Here is an 18,644-nt window from a genome sequence, read left to right on the forward strand (position 1 = left end):
AAAACCACGAGCCCAAAGGCTTCACTCTCTTCTCGTCTTTCTTTGATGGTGTTTTTTTTTTGTTGTTTTTGGTTGTTTTTTTTTATATCTCGGGCACACAGGGGTGGGGTGTGATGGGGGGGGGGGGGGGGCACGGGCACGTTACAGAAAATGAAAGCACTCCTTCCTACAAACCTGTTTATACTTTTGATAGCTGACTGATGAATTCAAACAGTTGAAACGTGTGAGTAAAGCGTATAGTGGTAACTGAAGTGTCAAACCATTTTCTATTGTAATTGTTTTTTGTCTTCAGGTGCAACGTTCTTTAGTCGTTCGTGCTTCGGAGAAACGGGGACTTGTAGAGGCCTCTTCCGGCGAAGCCTGCACAGCGATGTCATTACAGAGGTGTTCACTATTATTTAAGTTCTGCGGCGACAGTGTTCGATACGCGGCGTGACCGTTGACACCGCTGAGACCGAAGCTTCTCCTTCCGCTCCCCGCTTTTCCGCCTCTCGTCGAGCTCGAGCTTCACTAACCGAGGCTGTTTCACTTTCCTTCCCCCCCCCCCCTCCCCTCTGAAGGAGGGATCGTTTCGTTCTCTCTGTCGACGGGACGCCTTTTCGGACACTTCTGTTCGCAATCTTGATCTCCCAAACATGTGACGTGTAAGTTTTGTTTTGTCAGCGGCTCACGCGGACGTCAGAGAGGTACGACGGAGCGCGAGGGCTACGTTCAGAAAAGAAATTAGAGGAGGAAGTTTGGTTTTTTGTTGGGTTTTTTTTTAACGTTTTGACAATAAAGTCGAAATGTTGACGATAAAGTTGAAAATTAGAATTTGCGAATGACGACGAAATGTCGACAGTAAAGTCAAAATGTGCGTAATGAAGTTGAAATGTCGAGAAAAAAGTCCCAAGTGTTATTTTCAAAATACTTGTGAAACTTCATTCTCGACATTTTGAATTTATTCGCAACGATTCGACTTCATTCTTCAGGTTCCGACTTTTTTTTTACCACTTTAACTTCATTCTCGAAAATTCTAGTTCAACTTCACTCTCGACATTTCGACGTTTTTCTCGAGAGCAAAATGAAAAACGAATCGCTCCTCTTATTCCTTTTTTTTTTTTTTTCCCTTAACGTGGCGCTGATACTCGGTCGTAGAAAGAAACTCCAAGCGGCTCACTCGTCGGTGATAAATACTGTAGCAACGACAAGAGGAGAATGTTGATGAAGTTGATAAAGACATGAGCCAATGCGTGACTCCAAAGCGGGAGCTCTGCGATGTACCAAGTGTGATTTTGTTTTTGTTTTTGTTTGTTTTTTTTTTTCCTCTCAGCGTTGACAAAGTTCGGATCGGACCTGAGCGGTTCGAAGGATTTCTGAAGTGGTTTCTTTCTCATGTTGCACTGGGGCGCTTCGAGCCCAACTGTAAATCTTTTTGTTTTTTTGTTTTTTTTAGTACCTTTTTTTTGTTTTGTTTTTTTTAAAAGATTTTGTTGGAATACGAGTTGTATACTTTAATATGTTTGTGTAAGGACACATTCATTCCTTTAAGCTTTGAAGTTTGGGTAACCAAGATAATCCATGTTATGAATGTCGTACTGTGTATCTTTTATGTGTTGCAACGTTTAAGCACCTGGCTCTGAACGAGGTTCGGCGGAGAGCGAGTTAACTATCGGGATATGAATTGCATGATATGCAGTGACGTCTCTCAAATGTATTGCTAAATACCAAGTAATAACTATGCATAATTTTAAATGCATTGTTCCCTGACAAGAAAAGGAAAAGAAATTAAATGACGTGAGCACTGAATTTTAAAAAGGACAAGCACGTTGTCGTTGTACAGTGTATTTGTTTGAGAGAATTGATTGAAACAAATTTGACGATATTCAGATTAAAAGCCCTGTAAAGTATTTTGATATTTTTGTGTGTAAAATTAAAAGGATGGATTAAGACGACTTTTTTTTTGTCAATAAATGTATTTTACCGAGTCGTTTTACATTTTCTCTGGTTGATGAATCACTTGACTGTCGATACTCTCCGCGTTATGTGGAAAGCAGCCGGCCATCGCAGGTAAAAGTGCTAAAGAGTTTAACTTTATAGGTAATAATATAACAGCTACTAATACCTCCGACGAACATCGTGTTTTCCAGAATCTGATACAGATGTCTTCAGCGAGTCGGAAAACTGAACGTGGGATTTAAAAGCTGCGAGTCGGGTTTTAATTTCGGCCAAGTTTGGAAAACAAAATGGTTCCAACACATCTGACAATAATTCAGTTCTCAAATCACAAACACAACACGTGCTGACGAACACGATTAAAACGCACTCGATCGGGCAAATGCACCACAAATTAGGCGATAAAAACATATTAAGGAAAAATATGAATCTTTTACTTTTAGGTGTAAGTGCAACCGTTTAAAGAAATTGAAAAACAATAATAAGACCAAAAAACACCCAAAGTTTAAAAAAAAAAAAAAAATCGGGTCTTACGAGAATAAATGTTTTTTTTTATTGAAGGTTATTTTATGTCCATTCGTTTTTTTTTTTCCATCTCGAGTGTTTGTGATTCGGCCACCCGCCTCACTCATCAGCTCTCGCCCTCGTTAAGACTTCACAAGCAGTAAATTGGGGTTTTATTAACAACCGATTCGTATGGTTGTGATGTAATTTATTGTCGGTTATATTCTATTAATAAAACTAATTTTATATTGTAACAAATTCCCTTTTGGTTTATGATTTATGGGAAGCGTACCTCAGTTTTAGAAATGTAAACAAATTCAAAATGGATTTCTTTTAAATCCTGCAGTCGTGTAGCCACGGCAACATGATACTTCCCGTTTCCGGTAAAAGTTTCTATCTGTGCGCACGAGTGAAAACTTTCAACGGGACATTTTTCAAAATGCCCAAAGCCCATATTTAGGCAGCGTGCAGGTGAGTGATGACCACCTTTACCCCCAATATTATAGTTATTAGAACTCATAATTTTAAAAATAATCAATATTCTTTGGTGTTTTTTTTTTTTATGAGGCAAGATTTATAAAGGGTAATACCACAAATTGGGTTATTAACAATACTGATATTAAGACCATTAGTATGTGTTAATGAATTGACATTTGTAAGTAAATAAATACCAAATTTCTTCTTATAAATGACCTGAAAATAACTAAATGGTTCATTACCTGCCAATAAAGTCACCTTTTTACTACATGTTTCATTAAAGGTGTAATTATTCCTTTAAATGTTCTGAATGAGGAAGAAGAGGAAGAGGAGGAGGAGGAGGAGGAGGAGGGGCGTCCCCAGAAGGAGTGTCCTCGGCGCGGGTGAGCTGTTCGCCGTCCTTTCGTTTCCATGTCGTAATTTTTTCCTGGAGTGAGTCTCAGGTTTTGTGAGTCTCAGGTTTTGTGAAGCAGCCGCGCGCGATCATCACTTGGAAAAGTCGCTCTCGTGTGTGCGGGAAGAAGCCACGTCACGACCCGGTCCACGTGCGCCCTGCGGGACGATGAACACTTCCAGGTTTCTTGTCGCAGTGCGGAGACGATGCGCGCTGAACTTCAGCCGACCTCAGCTGCTCCTGCTCGCTTCCTCCCCCGGGGTGAGTCAGTCCCGCATGTTTCTAAGTATTTTTTTTGAACTGTTTAATATATTATAATGTGTTGTCTTACTGCTTTTTCCTGTTGCAGCAGATTTTTTTTAAAGTACATGGCAAGAAATAGATATCGGAGGCTGCCGTTGTTGGTTTTTTTTTTCTGTCTGTCTTTGTTTTTCTGTTTAAACAAACTACCCGGCACACCCTCCGTTCACCTTTAGCACCGATGTGTTCAAATAATCAGATACGTCTGTCATAAAACTGGGGCCTACGTCAACCTGCGGCTGCAGCCGGAGGTGTAGTGTTTTTGGGGGTTTAAGCGCAAACGTTCACTTGGTTCCAACGGTGAGCTGATTAGATGTTGGGGGTCAAAGGTCGTGGTCCCCTGTGTCCTCATCAGTCTGGTGTCGGCCTTTTTTTTTTTTTTTTTTTTTTTTTTTTTTGTGAACACAATATCTCGGGAACGCCTCGAGGGACTTTACTCGAATTTGGCACAAACGTCCACTAAGTCGGAAGGTTGGACTAATTCGATGCTAGAGGTCAAAGGTCACTGTGACCTCACGTCCCATTATTGTAAACGCAGTATCTCGGGGAAACGCTTTGAGGCGCTTTCTTCACATGTGGCACAAACGTTCACTTGGTCCCAATGGAGTAACTGGTTCGATTTTGGGGGTCAGGGGTCAAGGTAACTGTGAACTCACATTTGTCCCGATTCTAGTGAACACAAGATCGCAAGAACACCCGGAGGGACTTTCTTCAAATGTGGCCCAAACATTCACTCGGTCTAAAAGGAGGAACTGATTCGATTTTGGCCGATCACACGTCAAAGATCCCTGCGTTCTTGTGAACAAAATATCTTAAGAACACCTTGAGGGGGTTCTCTTCAAATTTGGGACAAGTGTTCACTTGGTCCCAAGTATTGATCTTATCTAGACCTCACAAAACAACGCTGCGGCTCCGGGAGTCATGCGGTGCAGCTCCATCACGAAGCCTGGAAGTGTAAATATTTTGTATGCGGTGTAACAGTGAATCGCGTCCTCCAGGTACGGTGCCGTCTACAGTCCACGCAGCCCATCCCCGCGGCCCGGCTGCCCTTCAGAGTGAAGCTGACTGCTGGGAAAAGCTACGCTTGGTGTGCTTGTGGTCATAGCAACAAACAGGTGAGTGTGTGTGTGTGTGCGCGTGTGTGTGTGTGTGTGTGTTGTGGCAGAGCTCGGGTTTCAGACACACCTGGACTGGAGGACACCTGTTGTAAAGCAGGAGGCCGGTCATTCGGCTTCGGCTCATTTACTGCTGTTTACATTCCCACCAGTTTGAAAGGCTGCTGATGGAGACAAACTGCAGCGCCGGGAAACCAATGAGAAGTCTTTGAATTTAGCGCAGACACACGACCACACAGCGAAGGAGTGTTTTTTTGCGTGACTTATTGATGTCACAGCAGGAAAACCACTCCGTCCACCTGAAGCCTTGAAAGTGTGATAAAACGAGCATACCTCTGATTAGTGCTATTTATTACCATGAGTAATGTTTAAAGCTCGTTAATAGAGTCGATCCTGTTCCAGGTAGATTATCAGTCATAGTATAAAAACAGTAAACTTACATATTATGTGTCCATAACTAAAAACATTTACACGTAGTGATTCGGGGCTGATCGTCAAGGCAGCTGCAGAGTATCTAAAAAAAAAAAAAAAAACGTGGTTTCTACAGAGCTTATAGCTGCTGCACTTCATTTGTGCACAATGACATTACCACAAACGAGAATTTATGATACGTCTGAGGAGAAGGGATTTAAAGGGCCGCTGCATTGAGTGATTTTAAAGTTGATAAACTGGGTGTGTTGTGCAAAGTTCAGACCAAGTGTAGTTTTGAATTTGGAAAATAGTATTATTTATAAAACTAGTCTTCACGGATATTAACGGTTGCATCGTAAAGATGTTTTACACATTGTAGTGTTTTATAAGTGTAAAGAAAAAGGACTTAATAAGATTGATCAAATGAGAATAATCCACTTATGTCACTGATTTTAACATTTTAACGGATAATTCTGTTTTATTTCAACCTACTGTATTAATTTCCTTTATTTGTTGTAGCTCTGTGGGTCGTGCAAACTTTGCACCCCGAAGCATTTTAAAAAAAAAATCTGTTTTATGTTTTTCCTTCAAGTGAGACTAAAAGTAAACGCAGAAGTTTGCCTCCTGAAACGGCCTTTTTTTTTTCTTTTTTTTTTTTAGTTCGTTTACATGTGCGAGTTTGACTTTTTGTGAAACTCAAAAGAGCTCAATACTGTTTAGCAGTGATTCCCAAACTGTGGTCTGTGTACCACTTGTGGTACGCGAGTCTCCACCTGGTGGTCTGCAAGATCCTTGAACTGAAACAGTTGAACTCCAACTGGCCCAAATCCCCCCAAAAAACTCATTTAATTTCATTACATAGTACAGACAGTTGTTACGTACATCACTACGATGATGTAAGAATCAGTTGTTAGTCATTTAAATACTTTAGAAATAAGATTTGCCTGTGAAAACTTAGCCAGAGACACAAGTCCACACCATTATAGTATTAGGCAGTAAAAAAAAAAAAAAAAAAAACCTGAGATGCATCTGATCAGAAGATTTACTATCTGTGTCCTGACCCTTTATTTTTACTCTCCGACAGCCTTTCTGTGACGGAGCTCACAGGTCGAAATCCCCGAGCATCTCCCCTCTCCGCTTCACCCCCGACAGAGACAGCACCGTCATGCTGTGCGCCTGCAAGCAAACCAAAAACGCTCCGTACTGCGACGGCTCGCACTTTAAGGTCATTTTCCAGGACGCGGTGAAGTCGGTGAAAGGCCTCTTTAAATGAAAAAAAAAAAACTAGGAAAATTATCTTTATTTTAACTCGTCAGAATCCTGTTGTTGAAAATCTTTATTTTTTTTTTTTTTTATATTAAAACTGAATGATTTACTGCAGCCTGTCTGTGTCAGGAGATCAGTTGATGTTTAGTCCGTATGAATTACAGTGTTTTTAAATCATGGTTTGCAGAATACGTTCTCAGACTGATGTAAAACCATTAAAACGCTTTAAAAACGTTGTTTTCCCCGGTGACGGATGAGTTTTTGTTGACACGAAACACCTGAAGCTTCCGACTGACCGGAGATTAGAAAAAAACCTCAAAACCCTCAAGACGCCTCAGAAGGTCCCGGTAGAACTCGGTGTTGACAGTCTGACTCTGGGGGAACGAATTCACGGTTGCACAACCACCGCCAACGTCACAAGAAAACCCACCCGGCGTCTCCTGAACCTGAAGCGCTTCCTTCGGTCTCGGACGGTGAAGCTCCGCCCCCTCTTGAAACCTGAACGTCACCTCAGAAAAACCTCGCCCGGCTCGTCGCTTCATCGCCGTAGACTTTCCGAAGCATTTCAAGGCTCTCTGTTGACCATTTCCAGAGTTTGACCCAAAATCCGATAGACTAAAATAGAAGTTGAGATGTAAATATGTACGCGCATCCAATTCAGCTTAATCTTGCGTAGTTTAATTTTTTAAAGTATTTTCTGACTAGTTTGAACAAATTGAAATAAAACTGCTCAGTCCATGAATTCATTTCATGCTCTACACTTTCAATTGTTGTCCACTTGTGTTGAAATCACACTGCACTCCCAGATATTTTAACATTTTCATCTACTTCTGCAGAAATCTAATGATTTTTACATTTTATTATTTTTTTATTGTTACCATTATTTAATATTTTGTGTGGATTATCATCCTAAAATTTAAAAAGTTTTTTTTTTTTCCCTGCATCTTCTTAAAATTAACCCATAACATTATTACAGACTCAGAAGTATGCAAAAAAAAATTAAATAAACAAAAGCAAAACATCACTTATTAGTGAATTATTAGTTTTGTATATTTATTGATGTCGTCATTTTTATTGGGCTAATTATTGAGTTTGAATTCCGCCTCCTGATTGGTCCGCCTGCTAACACGTGACTCATCCGGAAGCGATTTCCCTGATCACGGCGGTCAGTCGCCAGGTTGTGAAACCTTCCGCCGTCTCTCGGAGCTTTTTCTTTCGCTTTTCTTTCTCCGTTTCATTGACTTCATTCTTCCTTTTTCACTTCCTGCACCTGCGGCGTCATCTTTTTTTTTTTTTTTTTTTTTTTTGGGTCACGTCTCGCTAAGTCACGCTCGTTTGTTTGTTGTTGTTGTTGTCAGCGGCGGCACGTGAGCAGCTGTCAGCGTGACCATGAACAGGTTGGTAAACAAACTGGACCTGAAGTGGGTCCGTTTCACCTTCAGACCACCTTGGAGTCCAGCTACGGCAGCCGCAAAGGTAAACTGACTTCTGCGAGTCTCTGCGATTAAATATGACGCAAAAATAATTGAAATGTACTCTGGATTTATTATCTTAAACATTATTATTATTATTATGTAACCAAAACATAGAAATACAGGGAGTCTGAATATTTGAAATAATAACTGCAATATTAATAAGGTTATATCTCATGAGATTTAGCCTATTGTTGGTTTTAAATTGGGACTAGAACCAATGTGGTGTAGATGGAAAAAAGAAACAGTGAAATGTCCCTTTTATGCATTTTTCACAAATGGAAAAACGTTTCACAAGTCAGAAATCTAGTCCAAATAATTTTTAGCCCCTCTATGATAATGTAGTCCGGGTTTGACCAGTCCAAGTATAGCGTTTTTTAGATCTGAACCAGGTCTAATGTGGTCTGGATGGAGGGGGAAAAAAACAGTGAAATGATCCTTTAATTTGCTTTTTTTCCCCCCCCACAAATATAACAAAAGTTTCACAAATTAGAAACTGTGTTTTTACAGAATTTGTAGTCTCTCTGTGATAATCTACTCCAGGTTTGACCTGTCTTAAGTATTGTGGTTTCACATCTGTACCAGGTTGAATGTGAGAAAAGAAACTGAAATATCCCTTTTTTGATTTATTTTTTTTCCCCAAACAAAATAAAAATTTGACACGTTTTGAAGTGTGTTTCAGACCGTACGAAGGCTTCATCTAAAATGTTTAACACTTTTATGGCACAATGACTTTCCCTTAACGTTTCCCTTCCGTGACTTCAGTGCAGCAAAATTGTAAAAAGTTTCCAGCTACATCATCCAAAATTTAATATCGAAATGATGCGATGATGGCTGTAGTTATTTTTCAGATTAAAAAAAAAAAAAAAACATACAGATGAAAGAAAACAAAGATGATGATGATGATGATTAACGCCACCTAGTGTGAAACAGGACACCACTCGGCTCATCATTGATCGACATCACTCATCAGTGACCTTGAAACTGAAGCAGCTGGATGTCACTCAGACATCGTTATTGATATTATTTACACCCGTGTGTTTTTCATGTCATCATTAAATCTGAACCCATCTTCACCCGGAAAAAAACCCCGATGATGTCAGTCAGTCTTAAGAGGAGACTAAATAACAGAAAACAGGTTTGGTTTTTTTTTGGTTTTTTTAATGTTACTTTTTATTTTGGAGCAATAAGAGTCCATATTAGACGGCAGGAACGTCATCGTACAGCTGCTGACAATTAAAGGACTCTTCCGCTGTTTTCAGGCCGGGCTGTCCACCCTTCCTCCCGACCCGGTCGTCCCGTCCAAGAAGCCGTTCAAAGTGGAGCTGGTTGGTGGGAAGCGTTACTCGTGGTGCGCCTGCGGACACAGCAAGAAACAGGTAAATATAAAAACAATTTAAAAAAAATCTCTCAGTGTGAATACAAGTAGAAACACTTCTCTGATTTCATGTGTGTGTGTGTGTGTCGTCTCTCAAGCCTTTCTGCGACGGAGCCCATAAAACCAAAGCCTCCGGTCTGTCGCCGCTGCGCTTCGTTCCGGAGAAGGACGCCGCCGTCCGGCTGTGCGGATGCAAACACACCGGCAACCCGCCTTACTGCGACGGCACGCACAAGCAGGACTTCATCGCGTCCGCGCCGCCGCACGAACCGACCGAGTCCTGAACGAGGACGTGAGAGGCACAAAACACCCCGTCGGGTCAAAACGCAAAAACACGACCCGACTGCGACGCGGGTCTCCGAATCTCGGCTCCCGGCGCTGTTTTTCGTCCGCGAGATTCAGACGGAGGAGATGAACGTTACCACCAGAGAGATCTTTACGTACCGTCTATACTGGGGAAACTGTCCCTTTAATAGTTAGGTCTTTTTGCACATAAACAGGCAGAAAGTCAACAGAAGAAGAAACTAAAGACGGGATTTCATTGTATTTTTGTGTACGAACGACGTTTAATTTTTACATGGAAAATGTCACGTCGTCTTCCCCTTTCATTTTTGGGAGGTGTGGGTGTGTGTATTTATGCTTTTGTCACTTTAAGTTAAGAAATAAATAGTTTATGCACCAGGTAGGTTGATCTGTCTGCAACAATGCTATAAAATAATAAAATGGAAAAAAAAAAAAAAAGGGGATATTTTAACTGGAAAATCTGTTTAAAAGAACAGTTTGTCTTCATAACTTGGATAACGTCTGAGGAAAATGTTGATCCTCCCAACGGCCTCATCGTTTCCCTCTGAGACTTTCTATTTCCTGTTGGCTTGCTAAAGTGTCATGACTCTGTGGCATCTGGATGCCAGTCATGTTGCCGTTGCCTAGCAACGGTGTTGACCATTTGAACACCGAGCATACGGCGCACACGACCTCCCACGTCGTAACCACGAGCTCGCGAGTTCCAGTCGAACGCAGCCCGTTTGTCCCGCCCCGATTAGTTTCACCTGTCCCTCGTTGTGCTTCCCTCCCCGGTGTATTTTAGTCCACGCTGTTCTTCCCCTCTTCGTCAGTTTGTCTCAAGTTACCGGTCTGTTGCCGCGTCGGACGCGACACTAACCTGTAAACGGAACCGCCTCATCTCACACTCACGTACAATCATAAACAAGGACGCTCGGGTCAGAAAAACCTAGTAAGTAAACATTTTATTGACCTAAAAACATGCACATATGGCTGATTTAAAAAAAAAAAAAGAAAAAAAAAAAGAGAAAGAAATAGCATCAGTTTTTGTCAAAAAAAAAAGTAACAAAAAGGAATGTTGAAATTTCTGGAACTACGACATACATGGCCAAATATTCAAATCCCTTTTTGAGCTCTGGGAACATGGCGGTAGTGCTTCTGTAAATATAAATGCTTCTTCCGGGTGGTTTGGTTTGTGTGACGGGACCTGAACAAAGTGCATCGACAGTCGTTAAAATAAAACGTACATGTTAAACCTGATGAGCCGTTTGCTTATACTGGACACTTATACAGCAGTTATTAACATGACTGTTTAAAGGCAATGATTAGCTTTTTCTTTTTCTTCTTGTTCTTGTTTTTTTTTTTCTTTTCTTTTTCAGTCCTTTACATCCATCCTTGCGCGGCGAAACGCCTCTCTGCGTTTTTCAAATGGAAGCCAAATCAAAGTGAATGGAAATGAAAACAGACCCACTGCATATACAATACAAAACGATTACAATATCTTGTATAAAAGATAAGTTTATACATATGTATGCACACATGCTCACATTTGATACATACTGTACAGTCTGTATGTGTGCACTGTTCTAGTCTAACACACATAAACACACACGCACACACACGCACACATACATACGAGTGTCTATTTGGCTGCACGTCTCAGTCTTTCCTGCTGAAAGATTTCAGTAATCTTCCTCGTGGTCGTCCAGAAGGATGCGCGCTCGTCCTTTTTTTTTTTTTTTTTTTTTTTTTCTTCTTCTTTTTCCTTTTTCTTTTTTGTAGTTGTTGTTGTTGTTGTTGTTGTTGTTATCCTCTGTAGAAACAAAACGAGGGAGCAATTCAAACACTGTCCTCCCCGCCCGCGCCCGCGCGCACACGTTAGGTCGTCGGAGGCATGCCGCTTTTGTCGCCCCCCCTCGCCTCCTCCTTGCCGGCGCCGGAGCCCGTGCCGTTCACAGTCACCTTGCGGGCGCCCGGTTTGGAGGCGAGGGCGTGTCGCTGAGCGTTGCCGGGCGCGGCGGTACCGTTGGCGCTTTGGATGGCGGCGGGGAGGTTGTGGGACGCGGGGCTGGACTGCGAGGAGGCGCGGGGCAGCTGGGCCGCGGCGGGACTGTGGACTTTGTCGCTCTGAGAGTCGCTCTCCGACGTCGGGCTGGTGTTGACGCCGTCCGAGTGGCCCTGGGCGGCGGACTGGGACGGCCTCCGGCGTTTCCGGGTGGGTTTGACCAGATACTGCAGCGGTATGGGTCCGGTCTGCGCACAAAAGAGTTACACAGCACGTCAACAGGAGGGAAAAAACCAACAACGACCCCGGAGGCAGATTGTTACGAGGTGCAATCAAAAAGTCCGGAGACCGTGACTGTTGAACGCAGCGCAGTGATGCACACGGAGCAGGAGGAAGCAAAGACCTTCCTGAGTAACGATTCTAAAGTCTTGATCAACGTCAGCACCCGAGTTATTTATAGTGGTTTTTGTTTTTTTTGTGACCACTGGTGCGTCAACATTTGTGATTTCACCTGAAACTGAAACAGAGAAAACATCAGATTTTGTGTCAAACTCTGGAAATCGTCAACAGAGAACCTTGAAATGCTTCAGAAGGCCTACGGCACCGTGGAGTCTGTGCAACCGTGAATTCGTCCCCCAGAGACAAGACTGTCAACGACGAGTTCTACCGGGACCTTCTGAAGGTCTCGGGTCAGTCTGGGTTTTGTGCTTCCTGTTTAAATTTTTAAATCACTCCCCATTTTGTGTTCCTCTTCTTTCACTTCCTGTCTTTTGTGTGATTGCCGGCCCCGCCCTGATCGGTTTCATCTGTCCCTCGTTGTCCTTCCCTCCCTGCTGTATTTTCAGTCCGTGTGCTCTTCTTCCCTCTTGGCGAGTTTGTTTGTTACCTTTTTTGAAACTCACTCACTGGACTTGGTTTCTGTTCCCCAAAAGTTTGACACGAAATCTGAGATTTCTCTGCTCCAGTTTCAGGTCCACGGGGGAAATCACAAATGTTCACGCACCAGCGGTCAGTTTCTCGCTTTTTATCGCTGCGGAGGAGCTCCGGTGCCAAATTACAGACGGTGCTTGGGCACGGTAGAGCGTACCAAGCGTGGCAGGACCTCCGGGAGAAGTTAACTGCTGCACGTCGGCCGGGTCTCAATCAGGTACGATTTTTGGTTATTATTGGCAGAGTCCCTGAACTTTTTGATCGCATCTCGTTCTGCTGCAAGAAATTCTCACAAGGGAAATGCGTGTTCGTCCGAGGCTGAAAACAGTCCCCAACAAACACAACAAAAACGACAGCTGTTTGAAGCCTTTTTTTTTTATTTTTTAAATGTACCTATACTATGTGAACTGTTGTCTAAGTTTTATGGCTTCAGTAGGAACCACTGGACTTGAAGCTTGAAGGCATCAGTCAGGTTTCACTGGATTTGTTGACAATTGTCGATCGCAGTTGTCGTTCCGTTCTGTTCGCAACTCACAAATAGGGAGTTTGATATTAGCAGGAACTGTACAGAGTTAAATCTTCTCACCAGACAGCAAACTTGACAAAGTCGTCATGATGAAGAACCAAATTGGTGATTCACTCCGTTTTAATAAAAAAAAAATCTTTCTTTTAGAAAGAGGATTTTCCTTTTCCTTCCCGGCAGCCACCGGTTTTTATTTCACACCAGTTTCTGATGCAAATCAACTTGTGAAGACTGTTTAAGTCAAAAGAAATGGAGAAAAAAAAATGTCACTCACTCGTCTCCACTCGTAGAAGTAGGCGATGTCCATTAGTGTGTAGTAATCCTTCAGGGGTTCATCTCCGTACAACACCTCCACCTGCAAACAGTCCAAAAAAAACCCAACATTTAAACACAGAGTGACCGCGGGAAAAATCTCCATTTGACAGGTCAGGACTTGAAACCAGAGAGGCTCGTAATCATGTTCTTCTGTTGCAAATGTGTCACACCAACGTTAACGACCATAATAAAACCGTTCTGGCGAAAAGTACCTCTACAAACGAACATCAACATTACGACACGAAAGAAAGCCTCCGTTTAAAACCGTCTCAATAGACTCAAGTGTCCCTTCTTTTTTCTTTTCTTCTTTTTTAAAGTTTGCGGTTTCCGTCCAAACAGATTTTATCCTGCTGCGTTGGCTGGGAAAATGTAAACAACTCATTAATCTGCTCTGAACATCTCAAAGCTGTTTTTTTGACTGCCAACAAATTTTAAGATCTTTTTTTTTTTTTTGTCCGTAGTAGACGTTTGGCTCAACGACGGCAGGAACGGTCCAGATGTGCTCAATCTAATTAATCAGAATGATTCTGTTCCAGATCACCGCCACGGACACTTCATGATGCACAGCCACTTTTTTAAAGTGATAGTAGCACCTTTTATACCCTCCCTGCTCCGACCCGTCAAACTGTCGGCCGTTAAAAGGTTTTAAACAAGTTGATGGATTTACAGCAGAAGTAACTGATTTTATCGGGGGCGGCTAAAAGCCCGGATTAAAAATAAAATGTCAGCCCGAGTTTGGCACGATTTATTATTTTTTTTATTTATTTTTAACCTGCCTAGTTTGACAGATAAGTGACGTCAGAGCGACGAGGCATTTATGTCACGGAGCCCGAAACCGTGACGCATGCGAGGCTGCAGCGTGTCCGTAGTTACCCGGTAGTTGTTGGGGATGTCCATCTTGCTCCGGAGGAACTTTGCTAAATGCATGACGGACATGGCTGCCGGGCACTGCAGGAAGCGTTTACCGTTGGTCTGAGAACGAAGAAGAAGAAGAAGAAGAAGAAGAAGAAGAAGAAGAAGAAGAAGAAGGGGAATAAATCCAGGATCAGGACCAGAAAGAAACACGGTAAATCGGCGGACGTTTGTTTTCTACTCCGCTTTACCTTGTCTCCTTCCAGCTCCGAGTGCTGCCTCTCATTGTTTCTGCGGGAGAATATCAAATACAAAAATGATGAACGGGCTCTTCTGAGAATATTCACACTCGGCAGGTCTGAGATTTTAAACTTCTCTCTCCCGGTTTTTAAGTTTTTCCAGCAGGCGTTCAGGTGCGGCCGACTCACTTGTTCCTCTCGTAGAACTGTATGGACAGACTGATGATCTCGTCCTCGGCGATGTTGAACGTCTCCACCACCTCGCCCGGCTCCAGCACGCGGTTCTCTGCGTAGAAGTCCCGCCTCCGTTTCATCTCATCTGGGGTTCAAGAACAGGAAACAAAAAAAAACAAAAAACAAAACGGGGTTCACACAACGGGAAGCGACGAAACGCCGGCGGGAGAAGAGTCGAGACGATCCGCCGCCTCACCTTTAAACAAACCGGGGACGAGCTTATAAACGATGTCTTGTAGAGTTTTATCCGCTCTGGGGAAACAGAAAAAAAACAAAAAAAAGAGATTCCTTAGATGTTAGATATGAGACGCGGCGAAGCCAGACGTGCGTTGGATGTAACGGGTGTGTTTACCTGATGCTGAGCTGTGGACACGTCTTGTGGACCTGGACGTCACAGCGGGGACAGAACTTATTCGTCTCGAGGAAGGCAACGATGCAGGTTTTACAAACTACACGAGGAGACAGGACGCAGATTCAGTCGGCAGGGTCACGAGTTTCAGTTATAATGAGACTATTAAATGTTATCCGTTACAATGAATCCATTTTATCAGAGGGGAAATAAAATCAAATGCACGAATCTAAAAGCAGGATTTTCTTCCGTCGCAGTTTGTTGGCTGTTTAACGATTTTGTACCCGGCTAGAATACAATTAAATCGATTTTTTTTTTTTGTCTTTTTTTTTTTTTTTTAACTGACATTAAACAACATTTCCAACTGAGCAGCAGAGCTCCCGTAAAACAAACAACAATAACAGTACAAAGATAAATAAATGAACAAATATAAAAGTCGGCAAATTTGTTACAAGCAGACACACGTTGCTTCGTATTCAACTGTGGTGTTGCACAATATTATGATCGAGGACAAATGACTTGATATTGAACGTAGCTGCAACTATTGATCATTTTTTATTTTAGATTCATCTGCTGATTATTTTCTAAATTAACTGATGGTTTGTAAAAAAAAATTCTGAAAACAGAGAAATGTCCAGAATCGTTTCCTGTTTGCACACACACACACACACACACACACACACACACACACACACACACACACGCACACACACGCACACACACACACGCACACACACACACACGCACACGCACACGCACACGCACACACACACGTCAGCCCGTCTGCCGTATTTTCCATCATTGTTATTTTGTAAGAACTTCCAAACATCCCTGGAATTTTTTTTTTTTTTTTTTTTAATTTTTCTTGAATATTAAATCGATAAATTGACATTTTCCAGTCATGTTTAAGAAGGATGTTTGTTACCGAACTGACAAGACGAAGCCGAGACGTGGAAAAGTATGTTCTATAGGGAGGCTGTGGCTCAGTCGGTAGAGCGGGTTGCACACCGATCGGAAGGTTTGGTGGCTCGATCCCCGGCTCCTCCTGTCCACGTGCCTAAGTGTCCTTGAGCAAGACGCTGAACCCTAAGTTGCTCCCGATGGTGTACCATCAGTGTGTGAATGGGAAAAACCATGTTAAAGTGCTTTGAGACCAAAAGGTGATAAAGCGCCATACCAGTACAGACCATTTACCATGAACTTGATGAACAACTGATTTTCCTGACTTTTTTTTTTTTTTTTTTTTTTATAGGTGGAGATCATTGATATGGTCGGCCTCTCTTCTCTGCGTGTGTGTGCATGTGCGTGCGTGCGTGTGTGTGTGTGTGTGTGTGTGCGTTTGGAGACAGCTGCTGAGGCCGACAGGCGAGACGGGACAAAGATGCGCAACATGCAGGTTCATTTTAAGTTTCGTTCCATGTTTCCACGTTGAATAATAATAACCATCAGCTTTCAAATCAAGGTATAAATGATGCAGCTGCAGCTCTGCATGCAAATTCATTTAATGCAACACAACAATGTCTTTGTTATTATTTGCTCTTTTGAGTATGAAGACCTTAAATCTGATCCAAAAGATGCATCAGGAGCCTCTGCAGGCAGCACAATAATTCACATGACTGTTGTGCACATTTATGACCCGTGAAGAGCCCTCCTGCCTTCCTAGTCTTTAAATGAACCTGAAGCTGGACTTCCTGTCTGACTCCACGTCCATCTCACCTTCCTACAAAACACAACGGGATCCAGCAGCATCATGTTCACGTGCGAGGTCTAATACACACCGGAGAGCATGCATGGAGGGACGTGAGGGACTTACAGGAGTGCAGGCACTCTACAATGGTGGTGGCATCGATCAGGTAGCCGGCGCACAGTGGGCAGGTGAGGTGCGGATTCAGATCTGTGATCTTGATCCGGTTCGGCTGCATTTTATCCATTTGGACTGCAGATCTGCAGAAGAAACACACGGCACGAGTTTTTTTTTTTTTTTTTTTTTTAATAAACAGTACGGAGCAGCAGCAGATGGATGTGTGCATAATGCTGGTCGGGACTGTGAGCGTCTCCCATATTGACAATGAGTGCTGCTCTCAGACAATGTCTGCAGCTCGTCCTTGGGACAGCAGCCCGTGAAACCACAACAAACGGCGGCGGAGCCCAAAGAAAGCGGCTCTGACTCCCGTTTAAACCGTCTGAGAGCAGCATGCATGCAGCCGGAGGAGGCTCCAGCAGCCCCGACACTCAAATCGCCCCTGTGTGGCCTCATCTCGTGCGGCGGCTCCGCTCCTCGAGCCGCGGACCAACAAAGAGCGGCTCCATTTCTCCGGAGCACCGCGGCCCGAGCGAGCGGCACGGCCGAGCTCACCCGGAGAGAGAGCCCGGACACCGAGGGGGCTGCAGAGCCGCACACAAAATCACCCTGGTACACAAAGCAGCCATCTTAAATTCACTGACAGGGCTGCTGGATCAGGAGGCGAACAAGAGACTCAAATGTGACACCGTGCGCTTCGTGTGCGGTTCCGCAAACGGCGGCGCAATAAAGAGCGACGAGCGGCGCTTCGTTCCTACCTGATCGCACATCAAAGTTCCCCTCTGCTCCCGGCCGCGAGCCGCACAAATTAGTGGGACTTGGGCAGAATTTGCAGCAGCGCCAGAAAATGGCTTTTTTCAGCCCCGTCAGAGGACTGCCCATTTTGGATCACGTGACATTATTTTGTCGCCTGGTTCTCGGGGCAAACAGGGTGTCCAATCCACCCAGAGTCTGCAGGCCCTGATCTCCGCGCGCAGGTTCGTCCCGTTCAGGCCGCGCGCCGATCCTCGTCTTTATTTCTCCCGTTATCGTTAATTTGTGTCCGTCGGAGGCACGTGCCGCTCCGCCCTCCGGTTCGCTCAGACTCACCGTGAAGTATTCGCGGTCTGATTCACTGTCAAGAGGCCCCGCGGGCCTCCCCGTCCGGGGCCCGAGCCAAACGGTTGGCCCACAAAACACACGTGAGGCTTAATTAGAAATAAGAAGGAATTAGTTTCGTTTTTATTTAATTTTTTTTTAATATATAATAAAAATCACATTTCTCAAATGGAATTCTTAGAAGGAATAAATATAACGACAAATCCGAAGGTGTTTATTTGATGAATACATATACAAATGGCTCATAAATGCTTAACAGTTTTAAATAAAAGTCGAATTTTTGTTACTTTCAGGTAAAGTTCAAATGTTCTTACAAAAATTAAGCAAAATGCAAATAATATTACTTCTGTAATTCTATAAGATTAGAAAAGAAATGAGAGATCTCTTCCTCTAAATAACGCCGTTAACAATAACAACAGAACCAGCAGGATTACAGAATAAAGATTAAAAAAAAAAGAATTGTTAAACAGTGTAAACTAACAAAGAGTCAGCAGGTGTTTTTAAAACAGAAAACTTCCAAACTTTCTTTCCAAATTTGTTTTAGGTGATAACAACTTTGGACTTCCATATTCATGACTAATGTGAACAGATTTGATTGGACAAAGCATACTGATGCAGGGAATATATGAACTGTGTTTATGAACATGTAAAGATGTTTATATATTAAAAGAAAAAGAAAACTGCATTCTTCAGGGAGCCTTATTTCTGTCATCTTGGATCATGAAGTCTTCACAGTGAGATCTCCTATAAAAAATTTTTTTTTA

The 18,644-nt window shown here is 43.0% G+C and overlaps 2 protein-coding genes across 4 annotated transcripts; one reads left to right on the plus strand and one right to left on the minus strand.

The window, feature by feature from the left end:
* The first annotated feature begins 3,271 nt into the window (after positions 1–3,271).
* Positions 3,272–10,569, plus strand: LOC138209368 (CDGSH iron-sulfur domain-containing protein 3, mitochondrial-like). Of its 2 annotated transcripts, XM_069167912.1 has the most exons (4): positions 4,639–4,725; positions 7,761–7,878; positions 9,137–9,253; positions 9,351–10,569. In XM_069167912.1, exons 2-4 carry the CDS (start codon positions 7,792–7,794, stop codon positions 9,534–9,536), a joined length of 390 nt encoding a protein of 129 aa, XP_069024013.1. In that variant the 5' UTR covers positions 4,639–4,725; positions 7,761–7,791; the 3' UTR covers positions 9,537–10,569. The 2 variants fall into 2 exon arrangements, with proteins under 2 accessions (XP_069024012.1, XP_069024013.1); XM_069167911.1 differs by lacking the exons at positions 7,761–7,878; positions 9,137–9,253; positions 9,351–10,569 and adding exons at positions 3,272–3,571; positions 6,221–6,639 and having other exon boundaries at positions 4,609–4,725.
* On the minus strand, positions 10,474–17,930 carry LOC138209367 (polycomb group RING finger protein 2-like). 2 transcript variants are annotated; one of them, XM_069167910.1, is made up of 9 exons: positions 17,872–17,930; positions 16,795–16,925; positions 14,985–15,081; positions 14,829–14,884; positions 14,588–14,717; positions 14,411–14,450; positions 14,181–14,279; positions 13,267–13,347; positions 10,474–11,787 (listed from the first exon to the last, which is right to left on the minus strand). In XM_069167910.1, the coding sequence occupies exons 2-9, from the start codon at positions 16,910–16,912 to the stop codon at positions 11,413–11,415; spliced, it is 996 nt and encodes a 331-aa protein (XP_069024011.1). In that variant the 5' UTR covers positions 16,913–16,925; positions 17,872–17,930; the 3' UTR covers positions 10,474–11,412. The 2 variants fall into 2 exon arrangements, with proteins under 2 accessions (XP_069024011.1, XP_069024010.1); XM_069167909.1 differs by lacking the exon at positions 17,872–17,930 and adding an exon at positions 17,541–17,838.
* Between the last annotated feature and the right edge of the window lie 714 nt (positions 17,931–18,644).

Source organism: Embiotoca jacksoni, unplaced genomic scaffold, assembly GCF_022577435.1.
Source record: "Embiotoca jacksoni isolate LCO1_2020_lvr unplaced genomic scaffold, fEmbJac1.0.p SCAF_4, whole genome shotgun sequence".
Taxonomy (NCBI): Eukaryota; Metazoa; Chordata; class Actinopteri; family Embiotocidae; genus Embiotoca; species Embiotoca jacksoni.